Source organism: Ochotona curzoniae, unplaced genomic scaffold, assembly GCF_017591425.1.
Source record: "Ochotona curzoniae isolate NIBS_2020 unplaced genomic scaffold, NIBS_Ocur_1.0 contig_1482, whole genome shotgun sequence".
Lineage (NCBI taxonomy): Eukaryota > Metazoa > Chordata > Mammalia > Lagomorpha > Ochotonidae > Ochotona > Ochotona curzoniae.
Genome location: NW_024465100.1, coordinates 232261 through 246569, shown reverse-complemented (window position 1 = coordinate 246569; position 14309 = coordinate 232261). Strand labels below are relative to the sequence as shown.

The 14309-nt window shown below is 37.8% G+C and overlaps 3 protein-coding genes across 3 annotated transcripts; all 3 read left to right on the top strand.

Moving 5' to 3' along the window:
• Positions 1 to 592: 592 nt before the first annotated feature.
• Positions 593 to 1504, top strand: LOC121148122 (taste receptor type 2 member 10-like). The gene is given in 1 exon segment (XM_040968161.1): positions 593 to 1504. A coding segment is annotated over 1 exon segment (912 nt).
• Positions 1505 to 7146: 5642 nt separating this feature from the next.
• Positions 7147 to 8085, top strand: LOC121147936 (taste receptor type 2 member 9-like). Its single transcript, XM_040967851.1, has one exon. The coding sequence runs from the start codon at positions 7147 to 7149 to the stop codon at positions 8083 to 8085; it is 939 nt and encodes a 312-aa protein (XP_040823785.1).
• A 1500-nt stretch (positions 8086 to 9585) lies between these two features.
• LOC121147933 (taste receptor type 2 member 7-like) lies at positions 9586 to 10668 on the top strand. Its single transcript, XM_040967836.1, has one exon. It carries the CDS (start codon positions 9586 to 9588, stop codon positions 10666 to 10668), a length of 1083 nt encoding a protein of 360 aa, XP_040823770.1.
• The last annotated feature ends 3641 nt before the right edge of the window (positions 10669 to 14309 follow it).

Sequence of the window (14309 nt, the reverse complement as noted above, 5' to 3'; positions counted from 1 at the left end):
AAACAAAACAAAACAAAACCTAGCAACTAAATCAATGAGATAATGCTTGGGAAATTTACCATATTTAATATTGTGCTTAAATTTTGATTAATAATTAAATTCATTACTCAGAATGTCTAGAATGACTAAACTCATGTGTAATTTCTCATATTGTTGTTTTTCTATTTCTATCTAAATTGTGATAGTAAGTACCATAAATCATGATCATTTGATATTGAAAAGTGTCAGGTTCAATTTATTTCCGGCGTGCTTTGTTTCTCATTGTGACACATTTGACACTTCGACACCACAATTCAGTTTATTAAATGCAAAGCAGTCTCAAGAACACAAGTAAAATTTGTGAAACAGAAACTTCTATTTGCATCTTAACAAATTGCAGGCAGACATTCCATCTGGACACACAGCCTCCTGACTAGCCAAGTTGTATACAACTGGAGAAATCGTCATGAAAATACTTCTGGCATCATCGTAAGATATTGAGGTGGCAATTTCGGCCTTCGTCTGAAGAAAATTGCTTTTCCACCACACAGCTTCATTCTGCATCAGTAATCTAGGACGGATACAACAGAAGCCACAGCGAGGACCGACAGACATGCTCAGTGCCACGGAGAGCATCCTCCTTTCTGTTGTGATTAGTGAGTCAATCTTAGGCATTTTAGGGAATGGATTCATTGGAGCTGTGAACTGTATCGAATGTGTCAAGAATAAGAAGGTCTCTGTGATCAACTTTATTTTTATTGGTTTAGCTATTTCTAGAAGTTGTCTCATATGGACCATCATTACAGATGGATGTATACAGCTATTTTCTCCACGTTTGTATTTGACCGGCTCCCTAGTTGAGTACACCACTTATTCTTGGGTACTTAGCAATCAAACATGCACTTGGTTCACTACCAGCCTCACTATCTTCTATTTCCTGAGGATAGCCAATTTTTCCCACCCTGTATTTCTCTGGCTGAAGATAAAAATTCATTGGATTTTTTCTCTTCTGATGGGCTTCTTGCTTATTTCATTGTTACTTTCTTTCCCACAATTTGTCACAATTATTAGCAATCAAAAAATGAAAGATACAAACAGAACTGGACTGCTCTCAGTGAAAACAGATGAATACATTAGTATGCAGGTTCTGCTGAACTTGAGTACCATGATACCCTTTGCAATCACTTTAATTATGTGTTTCTTGGTGATCATGTCCCTATGGAGACACAAGAAGCAGATGCGCAGAGACCTCAGCACAGAGGCTCACGTGAAAGCAGTGAAAGTTTTGGTATCTTTTATCATCCTCTTTGTCTTGCACTTCATAGGCATTGTGATTGAAGCAACATGCTATGCTGTAGCAGAAAGCAAAGTGCTGCTTATTTTTGGTTTGCAAGCCACAATCACCTATCCTTGGGGTCATTCATTTATCTTAATTCTAGCCAACAGAAAGCTAAAGCAAACTGCTTTGAGGATACTGCGCCAATTAAAGGTCTGGGAGAAATGAGAAAATTGCAGAACCACCTAAGTAGGTTTACAGAGCGATGGGATGTTCCAGGAAAGAAATTCTTCAAATCTGTCTCCCTTGCATAGCACTCTTGCATGGACTTTTTTAACTGTTCCTTTGAACACCATTCAAGTCTTCCAATATTGTGTTTATGGAACCTCAAGGAATCTTGCCTTTCCATTAGATTTTAATCCCATATGCAACACAGTGGCTTGCTTTGCAGATCCTGCAAATTCTTCCAACATGGGCTCCAAAGGAAACTACTCAACCTGCAGATCATTCACTATAAAGATTGTGATGGACAGAAGCAGCACCAACATGAAAGTTAATTTTGCTTTCATGACTTCCCTGAAGTATTGACACCTGTTCTCCAAGAAGATCCAAAGGAGACAAAAAACCATGACGTACCCTGACATTTAGAATGTGATGTGAGGGATAGACCGGCAAGAGTGCTTCTTCTGGATGTGAATTTTCAATTCTTTCAAGAGAACTTTATTTTCACTATTGCTAACACCTGTTCATGCATTTATTTTTACTGGTGCATGTTTGATGAAGTAGCCATCTTCATGATACTCAGGAGGAAAAAAGCCTAGGGAATTGGTCTACATGGTTCATTGATGAAATGAATTTTCCTGCTATTAAAACCTAGCTGTTGGTGCAGCAAAGTAATGAAGTAATTATAAAGATTCTGCTCCAAATACAAACCCAAAGGCATGAGCCTGCTCACTGCACCAGTGACACAAAACACTGGAAGGAATCTGTGTGAAACACACAGTGTTTTACTCTGGCGTTTGGCACACGTGTTTGAAATATGCCAAACACATATTTCAAGTGTCGATTTTTACAAGGAATTTGGACGCAGCCAGAGAAAGTTCCATGTAAGAAAAGAAGCGTCATAAGAAATCACACCTGTGGCCGGTCGATAACCTAGTGGCTAAATCTTTGCCTTGCATCTTCCGGCATCCCATATGGATACAGGTTTATGTTCCAGCTGCTCACGTCCCATTCAGCTCCCTTCTTGTGACCTTGGAAAGCAGTCCAGAATGGCCCAAAGTCTTGGGACCTTGCACCCACGTGGGAGACATAGGAAGCTCCTGGCTTCCGGCTTGGGATCAGCTCAGCACCAGTCATTGTGGTCACCTGGGGAGTGAACTAGTGGAGAGATCTTTCTCTATCTCCTTTTCTCTGCATATCTGTCTTTCCAATAAAAAAGTTACATATTTTGGGCCCGGCGTGGTGGTGCAGTGGTTAAGGTCCTCGCCTTGCACGCCCGGGATCCCATATGGGCGCCGTTTTATCCCCGGCAGCTCTGCTTCCCTTCCAGCTCCCTGCCTGTGACCTGGGAAAGCAGTCGAGGACGGCCCAAAGCTTTGGGACCCTGCACCCGCGTGGGAGAGCCGGAAGAGGCTCCTGGTTTCGGATCGGCATAGCATCGGCCGTTGTGCTCACTTGGGGAGTGAATCATCGGACGGAAGATCTTCCTCTCAGTCTCTCCTCTCTGTATATCCGCCTTTCCAATGAAAAAAATAATAATAAAAACAAATCTTAAAAAAAAAGATACATATTTTTTAAAACAGCCAAAACCTTCATGCTCCAGTTAGCGTAGCAGCTAAAGTTCTCACCTTGAATACGCTGTGATCTCATATGGGCACCAGTTCTAATCCTGGCTGCACTGCTTCCCATGCAGCTCCCTGCTTGTGGCCTGGGAAAGCAGTTGAGGACGGCCCAAAGCCTTGGGACCCTGCACCCCTGTGGGAGACCTGGAAGAAGTTCCGGCCTCTTGGCTTTGGATCGGCTCAGCTCCGGCTGTTGCAGCCATATGGGAAATGAACCAGTTGAATGGAGGATCTTTCTCTCTGTATCGCCTTCTCTCTGTGTATCTGCCTTTCCAATAAAAATAAAATACTTGTTTTTCATTTATACATAATAAATTACTAGTGAGGTTAAGTATTTTCAAAGGGGGATTAGCCAGGGATGTACACTTTTTAGATACTTTTCATTTGTTGTCCTCTTTTATCATGTTCTTTATTTTGTGACTATTTTATACATTGACATTATATTGTATTTGTGCTATGATTTTCTCCTTTAATTTGTAGTTGAATGGATAACTTTACTTATAACTTTAACTTTATTTGGAAGATATGAAGTCAAATCTATTTTGCTTTTCTTTGTGATTTCATCTATGGTTATTACTTTTGTTTTGTTGTAAAATAATACTGTTTGTTGCACCAAAAATTGGAAAACAAAAAAAAGTGTGAGTGAAAGATTATTTACATTTAAAATGCTCAACTGTTGTTAACATGTCCCTGTATATATTTTAAGGTGGATTTCAAGATAGGCCAAATAGGTTTGTAATAGTTAACATTTACACTGTATAAAAATCTGTCTGGAATGAGGTCAGCATTGAGACATAGCTGGTAAAGCCGCTGTGATGCCTGCCTTCCCTGTGGGTTGGATTCAACTCCCAGCTGCTCCACTTTGCACCTACCTCCCTGCTAATGGCCTGGAAAAAACAATAGAATATGGCCCAAGTGGGCCCGTGACATAGACATGGGAAATCTGGATGAACCTTTGGCTTTGGCCTGGCTCCATGTTGGCCATCTGGAAAATGAGCTAGCAGATGGAAGATCTGTCTCTCTGTCTCTCTGTCTCTCTCCAATGCTGACTTACAAATAAATAAACATTTTAATCATTGTATTGTTATATGAACAGAATGATTTGTTCTTCTTATGTGAACAATGGGATTAGAGATAAATTTTGTATTCTTCTTTTAATGTTCTGCACATTTCTAATTTTTCTATGTAATAATTTATGTATCCAGGAAAAAACTAAATAAATAAGTGTATATGAAAATAATCCTAGTTTTTTTTCTCCCATGTTGAAAATTTTTTTTCCAGTTTTGACTCGAATGTCTTCTTGTTGTACGTACTAATTTTAATATTGACTTGGTCTTCAACTATTTTGTGACTATAATTATTTTTCCATTTTACTATTTATTTATTACATTTTAATTTTTTTATGGCTCCATAGGCTCAGGGTCGCCTTCCACCCTCCCCATTTTCTTTCCCCACACTGTTTTCCCCTATGTTATTACAGTAGTCCAGCCACATGGGGAGTGAACCAACAAATGGAAGATCTTTCTCTCTGTCCCTCATCTTTATAAATCTGCCTTTCCAATACAAATAAATTTTTAAAAATTTTAATTGAGGATTATTTGGAAGAGTAATTATCCAGCTCTATGAAAAAAAATTTTATAGTAACTCTTATATAGCTAAACTTTATTTACCTAAGTTTGGTTTGCCATCACAATTTCATGATATAAGACCTAAAATAAGGTTTTTTGTGACCTTAAATAAAACCCACTTCTGTGAATGATCCATGGTTTCTTGAATGGAATTCGAAAGTGACAAATTATATTAGGTGAAGTATATTATGTTAGATCAAGTATATTATGTTAGATGAAGTATATTAATGAAATACTTCTCTATGCTTGCTGAATGCATGCCAATTTAAAATAGATTATTAAATACGCACCTATAATTATGGCTCTTTTGTACAAGTTTATTTATTTACTGGAAAGCCAGAGATATGGCAGAGGAAAAATAAGCATCAGTACAAATTAAATAATATTATAAATCAATATTCTCCTCTTATAAGACAACACAAGCAAAAGAGGAAAGGAAAATATGGGTAAAACCAAGAACTGTATATATAAAATACATGAATTCTAAAAATATGAGAGTGGCCAAAAGTAGTTACAATTAGACAAATGTTGTATGAAAGGGATTATAAAAAAAAAAAAAAGAAGAAGAAACAGAAGCAGCCCAGAGATTGATAAGAAGACTGTGAAATTGGAAAGTAACAGCGAAAATGTGCATCTTATGTGTGGAGAATGTATGTTGAAAAACAAAAGATCTTTCTCTTACTTGCAGTAGGAGCTGCAAGAAACGGATTAAGTAGAGCTAGTAAGCAAAAGTCTCTTAACACCCATTTGGTTAAGTGTAATGGAGAAGATGAAGATATTAAAAACATCATTTAAATCAATTCTATTTGTAGGACCAGTTTGTCTCTGGCAAAGGGGAGCTTTTTAATTTGCATCATGAAAATGACTGTAAAGGCAGGCAAATAGTGATTCCAAGTTCATGCAACCCATTTAGAGGTTAATAATACCACTGTAGCACAAAAAAATAAACATAAAACAAGGAGGGGACATTCATTAAAAGGCTGTGATATTAACAGTCGCAAGACACTCGTATCTCATAAAAACCTTATTTGTTGTTATTTCACTGTACTGATTTTATTTTTTAAACTTTCAATAAAGTAAAAGACACTTGATTTTATGTCCAACAAAATAATCCTTCAAGTATAAAGCTGTCATCTATATTTTTAAGAAATGCAAACACTTATAATCTTTTCTTAGAAAAACTATTTGGAACTATATTTCTACATAGGATTTAAAAACATATATAAAGAGAAATCTTTGTTACATTCGGCTTTAGAATAAATACAGAGGAAATGTGAAGCTGAGGTTGGCAAACTGAACACACAGTTTAAAAGATAAGAGTATGTGCTAATGGTACAATTGGAAAGAAAGCCAAAATGGAAATTGTTTACTGGTTGTGCAATCTCACAGTTTGGAATCAAAGCACATAGTTCACTCATGACAAATCAAGTCATAGAGATTTGCAGTATGTGTGTGTGTGTGTGTGTGTGTGTGCATACACATTTGTCAAAATCATAAGAAAGGTAACTTTTTAAGAAAACCAGGTAGTAGAAAAGAATGTGAGAAACATAAGGAAAATATTATGATGTGTGTTAGTCTAGCTGGAAGAGGATAGCTACATCTCGAAGCAACAAGGGCATAAGGACATAAATTTTCAAATTAGTGAGGTCGGTGTTGACGGGCTTACAGAGAGAGATATCTCCTTAATAAAAGCAGATGGTGTGATATCAAATCAATATTCTATAACCTGCCAGCCACAACAAAAGAGTTAAACTTTATATTACCTTCCTTAGTCTATCAGACTTTAAGTTTAAAAAACAAAAAAGACTTTAATAGTAAAAAGTAACAGACACTAAGTCAGTATTGTTGATATTTATACAATTTTGCGCTCAGAAACTGGACCAATTTACATTTCTCAGAAACTGGACTACGTAACACAAGCTAAATAAATTTCAAAACAGAAGAGAAAAAATTCTAAATATGCTGTAATAATATTACCACAACATGAGAGCTGTGTGGGTAAAACATACACTAATTAGCCAGAGTTAATCACTCCACAGTATATGTATATTTTAAAAATATACATTGTACACAATGTACACACTGTCAGTTTTTCAAGAAGCTTTTTTTTAAAATATCCGCATCAAATAAAAAAAGATCGTGCAAATCCAAGACATCAGATCCAGTCCCATTTGCATCTTGCAGCCTTTCAGTCTTCAGCACGCAAAAAGCAATTTGCTGAGCTCAATCAAGAAACTCTTTGGGTAGGTCCAGCCCAGGGAAGAACTAGTTATCACCATAACCTGAATCTCAGCTGACAACATGGAAAGATAGAGACAATTACAGCATGAACCAAGTGGCAGATATTAACACCGTTCTCTACTGATCAGCTGAATGTCAATTTATCAAGGGTGATATTCAAAATCTGAACTCTGCTAACATGCTGCGGACAACAGAGGCACTGTACATGGTTTTGATGGCTGGTGAATTGACTCTAGGGATTTGGGGAAATGGATTCATTGTGCTAGTGAACTGTGTTGACTGGCTTACAAAAAGAAGTATCTCTTTGGTTGACATCATCCTGATGAGCTTGGCGATCTCCAGAATCGGTTTGTTATGTGCTATATCGATAGATGGTTTTCTTATGGTGCTGTCTCCAGAGATATACGACAGTGCTGAGCTCACATACATTTTGGATGCTTTCTGGACAATGGCCAATAATTTAAGTGTCTGGTCTACTTGTTGCCTCAGCATCTTCTATTTACTCAAGATAGCCAATATATCGCACCCGTGTTTCCTCTGGATGAAGCTAAGGATCAATAGGATGATCCTTGGGATTCTCTTGTGGTCTTCTCTCATCTCACTAATTATTAGTGTTTCGATCAATGATGATATGTGGTGCCACTTGTTAAAGATCACTCATGAAGAAAACACAACTTATCCATCCAGAGTGAGAAAAATCCCAAATGCTCTCAAACAGATTACCTTGAATCTGGGAACCACCATTCCTTTTATTCTTTGCCTGATCTCATTTTTCTTGCTACTTTCCTCACTGTTTAGACACATCAAGCAGATGAAGCTCCACGCCACAGGGGCCAGGGACCCCAGCACAGAGGCCCACATGAGAGCTATAAAAGTACTGATCGTCTTTCTATTCCTTCTCATTTTATATTATGCATTATTTCTTGGAATAACATCTAGCATTCTGGTTCCTCACGGAAGATTCGTGGTGATGATTGGTGACATAATAGCTGTCATTTTTCCAGCCAGCCATTCTTTCATCCTGATCATGGGAAACAGCAAGCTGAGGGAAGCTTTCCTGAAACTGTTAAAGTTTCTCAAGAGTTTCCATAAAAGAAGGAAGCCTGTTGTTGCATAGAGAACCCTAGAGTCTATGCTAACATCACAAGAACAAAGACACCAATTAATTTTTTCTCTCTTCTAATAGGTTGCATCTTTTACTTCATTTATGCTTTCAAAATTTAGTGATACCTATCATGCAAAATTTCACTTTTTGTTCTTCTCATTCCTGAGTTATTTACTTCCATCTACTGATTTATTTTTATTATAGCCAACATACTATTTACCTGCAGATTATATTTTTGTTTGCTGTTATGTAAGGTTTACTATATAAAGCACTGATGTTTATAGTCCTAAGTATGTAAAACCCAAGTTATATTTCTAGTTTTCTAGCCAGTTAAGTTTCTATTTGTTCAAAGGCACAGAATTCATGTGCTTTTGATGAAATATGATGTCACTAGCCTACAAAATAACTGAACCTATGCTGAGATGAATGGATCATTTTTTAAGAATTTATGTAAAATATTTTATGCGGTTAATAGTATTGCGAAACTCTCATCCTACTTGTGACCACTGTTTCCTAGCTTTCTAATGTTCAAATATCTCCAGTGATCATGATGAATGAGGGTTCAAGTTAGTAAAATGTGATACAGTAACTGTTCTTAGGAGGATATTTTCTTAAAGATATCATTCCCATAACTTGCATTTTATATAACAGGCACAAAATTGCACTCATTTTCCAAAAAGCCAACCCAAAAGTCCTCTGAAAATCACTCAGGAGAAGATATGACCGTGGTACTCTCGACCGTTGAATGGGATACACCTGAAGTAGAAGTGAGTGCGTTGAGAAACAATCATTTCCAAGATCAGAGAAAAGCAACCACCTGGGAACATGGCTACACAGTCACACAGTGTGTTCGGAAGTCACAGCTGCATCTCCACAGTGAGAATTCATTCTTTAAGGAAATATGAGAGAACATCTTCTCAAGAAAGTCTGACTACTCATTATTATTCCAGGGAAACAGGATGTAGTGCAGTGTTTCTCAGTAACTCAAAATTGGAAAAGCTTGTCCAAATTAAAAAAGAAAAAAATAGCTTGTTAGCCAAGTAAGATGTGGTTAGGCTAATCCTCGGTCTTTTCTAGAAGGAAGATCTGCAGGTTTACACTTTTTGGGTCAATTTGATATGCAGGAAGGAAAAGACTGAGACAAAGTAGGAAATGTTACGCTCTTGTTTCTTTTATTATAGATAACTATGCTTAAGAACATCGTGTTTTCCCCAAACTTTATTGAGACATTATTTGCATATTAAAAGAAACAGCACAATGTTTAGTGTACAATTTGGTGAGTTTGGACCTTCTCAGATACTTAGATATCAGCACAGCAGTTATCCTGAGATGTCCTTGAACACATTTTAAATAAAAGGAACAAATCTGAATGTAATGAATGATACCTTTTCAGGAAAAAATAAAAACAGCACAGCTTCTTCATTATTGCGTAGAAAGAAAGTGCTGGACCGTGAAATGGAATTGGCCCAATTTGCATTTTTGCAAACAGTAGTGCAGCCTAATAAATCATACATGGAGAAAGTCCAGTCTGCAGAGCATGTAGTCACACAGTGGCCAGGCCAAGGATCACAACCATCACAAGTAACTGAGTTTAATGAACAAAACTACCATTTTCATTTGTCATTCCATTTTCCGTCACAGGACAGACCACAACAAGAAAAGGTAATGAATATTTTAATGCTTATAGCAGCTGGAGAGTTTTCAGTGGGGATCTTAGGAAATATATTCATTGGATTGGTGAACTTCACGGACTGGATCAAGAGTAGGAAGATTGCCTCCATTGATTTAATCCTCACGAGTCTGGCCATATCCAGAATTTGTCTGCTGTGTGTAATATTATTAGATTGTTTTATATTGGTGCTGTATCCAGACATCTATGCCGCAGGTAAGCAAATGAGAATCATTGATTTCTTCTGGACTTTAACCAACCATTTAAATGTTTGGTTTGCCACCTGCCTCAGCATTTTCTATTTCCTGAAGATAGCCAATTTCTTCCACCCTGTCTTCCTCTGGATGAAGTGGAGAATTGACAAACTGATCCTCAGGATTCTGCTGGGGTGTGTGGCTCTCTCCGTGTTCATTAGCCTTCCAGTCACTGTGAATTTGAATGATGACTTCAGGCGCTGTGTCAAGAAGAAGAAAATGAACATAACATTGAGATGCCGAGTAAATAAGGCTGGATACGCTTCCACCAAGATATTTCTCAACCTGTTGACGCTGCTCCCCTTTTCTGCATCCCTGATCTCGTTTCTCCTCTTGATCCTCTCGCTGTGGAGACACACCAGAAAGATGCAGCTTAATTCCACAGGATACAGAGACCCCAGCACGGAAGCCCACGTGGGAGCCATGAAAGCCGTCATCTCCTTCCTCGTCCTATTTGTTGCCTACTATTTGTCCTTTCTCATTGCCACCTCCAGCTATTTTATGCCGGAGACTGAATTGGCAGTGATTTTGGGTGAGTTGATAGCCCTAATTTATCCTTCAAGTCATTCATTTATCCTAATCCTGGGGAACAATAAATTAAGACAAACAACTTTAAGCATGCTTCGGAAAGTAGAGTGTACTCTACAATGGAGAAATTGCCAACAGAAATGATCTAAAAATGAGCCCTTCACATTCTGAAAGAAAGGAGGAGAAAATGCTCTTAGTTGCCTTCCAATCTTGCATTAATGTTGTTTGGTGTGGTTGATTTGAAAATGCATGTAATACACTTGTGACTTAATAACCTAGATAATCTATCTCACCAAAGTGTGACTGTGTTTATCTCTCTCTCTTCTTTATTTTGTGTTTGTGTAGTGCACATTTCAAAACAAATGGAAGCTAACATCCTAATACTGTGAGCAGAGACAACATTTTCATGGTTCTAAATCTTTTCTCAGAATGCAAAATCTGAACAACTGTAACAGTAGCTTGACGGTGTTTGCATCCTGATGGAAGGCAGCTGGCTCCTCTCTAAGTTCCTATCTAGATTTTTCTTCTCATGTCTTTCAGCTAAACTCCACCTTTAGAAATGTCTCGTTAAAGTTACAGCTGTTGAGAGATGTGCAATTGTAACAACTCACCAGAAATGCATACTGTAGCCTTGGGACGAAATGAGCTAAAATTGAAACAAGTGCTGTCATAGTAAATCTAAAAGTTATTCTGGATCATAGATCAATTTATGAAATATACTTTATAAATGAGAAAGGGAAATTTTGTGTTAAAAATTTATATAAAATAGAGCTTTAAAAGACCTGTTATTTGATTATCAAAGGAAATTTCTCCATAAATGTCATATGTGTGTTTGTTTTTTGAAAATTTAAAAAAAGAAAATGCAGACTAGCCCAAGCAATATTTATAATGAGGTCTTTCATACAAGGCTTATTACCGAAATACCAAAAGTTTTGAATCTCATAGGAAACATTTATTCACTGAAGATAGTGTTTACACTCAAGGGAGATAACTTAAATTTTCTAAGACGGCATTAAGGTATCTATCTGTTCAGGACATCCCATGAAAAGCGTATCTTTGTGTTACTAACCAGCCTGAATTAGCCATAAACTTTGTGTCTAGAATAGAAAATGTTTGTAATTGGTGTTTAATATCATATTCAATAAATCTGATAAAATCGAACTAACTTCTACACTGGTTTCATATGCTAATTTGTTTTTCACTGATTCTGACAGCAGAAAGCTACATATTGGTTAAACTGACAAATGTTAGATTGATTGAATCCCTTATAAGTTAAAGCGATGTTTAGGTGCCTGGTGTGGTGTCTGCATTTCTTTTACTATCTGAAAGGATTCCTGTCCTGTATACCACCTAAGGAAACATCTAGTTTCTACAGATTTGCCAGGTCCAGGAATAAAAGAACTTTGTGTTTCTCTGATGAGAGCAGCCAGGTAACAGCTACTGCAGGCAAAAATGACCAGAATGACTAACTTCTTACTGCACAAAATTGTTGCTGGCACTGCTGAGAGTAAGGTGTAATAGCCATGGTAGGTGAGCTTACCTTCTGAGATTACGTTAAATCAGAAATAATGCAGCAAGGACAGTCAAGGCTTTATTCCACCCTCAACTGCTTTCCCAGGCCACAAGCAGAGTTGGATGGGAAGTGGAACAACCAGGACATGAACTGGAACCCATATGGGATCCTGAACTTGCAAGGGGAGGATTTGCCAATTAAGTCATCTCACTGGGCTCTTGTCTCTCTATCTTTCAAATCAAATGAAAATTAAGTAAATACCAACTTTTAAAAAAGAAACTAGTACTATCAAAATTACTGTTTATCATCAAGATTCATGCTGTAAGTCACGTTGTAACGAGTCCGCTGTGAACTTTCAATAAATGCTTTAACAACAACAACAACAACCACAACCACAAGTAGGGAGAATAGGATACATAACCTGATTGCAACAGAAGGAAAGAAATTCTTATTTCCTCTTTAGTCAGTAGCTAAGTCATGTTTATATATTTCTTCTCCAGGTTTATATATTTCCATGCATTTTGCGTTGGGAAATGTGCTCACACTCATTCACTGAGTGACCATATGGTTGGAAATCAGAGTCCAGGATAAAGCAGAATGAAATGTTTTTCTTTTTTTTTCTTATTTTATTCTTAACCTCCTTCAGTAATTTAAATAATAAAATTAAACTACATCTTAGATGGAAATTTCCCTTGGAGGTTTAAACTAATCTTGACCTCATTTTACAGTCCATCTTGGAACACCTGTATTCCCATATTATTACTCTTAAAAACAGACATATTGTGGGGCCTGGCACAGTGGTCTAAGGCTAAGATCCTCACCTCGCATGCACTGGGATCCCATATGGGTGCTGGCTCATATCCCAGCTGCTCCACTTCCCATCCAGCTCTCTGCTTCTGGCCTGGGAAAGCAGTGGAAGATGGCCCAAGGCCTTGGAACTCTGCACCCTGGAAGAAGCTCCTGTCTCTTGGTTTCAGATCAGCTCAGCTCTGGGCCGTTGGGGCCACTTGGGGAGTAAATCAGTGGACAAATGATTTTTCTGTTTCTCCACTCTACAAAGCTGACCTTCCAATAAAAGTAAGTAAATAAAATATTTTTTAAAAAGAATAGCCATATTGTAATGCCCAGAAGAAAAAGACTTCTAAGTTAGCCACAATTTCTAACTTGACAGTATTGAAGTTCCCAGTCCCTCTGTTGATTTCAGTGGAGGGTTTGGAGGTAGAATAGAGTTCAGTATCATGGAATTAGTCCATAATCATTCTTTAAAAATTCTGATAAGAGGATTTCTCACAGTACTGGTTTGCTAGGGCTGGGACCACAGCTCTGTGCTCCAAGCACAAGGCCAAGGTGTATGAGGAAGAAACTGCCCATCCCTTCTCTCCTGTCTGCCCAGTGATTGCCTGGTCTCCCCTGGTCTCCCCTGACTTCTGCTACATCTCCATAGTCCCTCCCTTCCTCACAAGGTGCATTTCCTGTGTACAGACCTGTGTCCAAAGTTCCATTTTCCATAATGACACCAAATTATGATGATGGACCCTTGATCCAGTAAATTAAGTAGTCTCAACTAATTACATCTGCAATACTCCTATTTCCAAATAAAGAGAAACAGGTTCAGATCGCAGCAAATGAATTCTAGGGAAATCAGCTTGTTTCATGACATTCATCTCTTTTTACGCATTTTCTGCTTCTGGGATCACCTCCAGATTTTACTACACTATTTTCACGTGGCATATGTGCTGAAGAATGAATGAAATCTACATGGATGAACTATACACTGTGTGTCCCAAATGAATAGGCAGTCTTTCTGACATTGGGTGGTAAGTCTGTAATAGGGTGGCCTCAGGTCTTGAAGATCAGCTTGAATCTCAGCCATAAACATAAGAGATCAAAATGACACAGCACACGGAAAGACTGCCAGAAACCGAGGGAGTTTGCATTTCCTGTTTGAAATGAGAAACTTGCATGTACATTGAAAATCTGATTACTTGTCTCAAGAATAAAAGCCCATCTTTCAAACATTGGTGGTGGTTCAGCCCTCACACATTTCCCCTGATAGAAGCCCACAGTTTAGATCCTTGATACACACACAGGACCTTTCTTGCCTCCCAAGCAACAACCTTGGTCCTAGAGCAAAAACAAAAGGCAATCCTTTGATGCTAATACTTTTATTGATGTTTTGAAGTTAGAGAAAGAAAAAGCCAAGAAGTTTTCTCTGCTGGCAAGTCTACAGTGACCAGTTAATCTTCATCGATGTCTGAAACAAAGAGAAGCA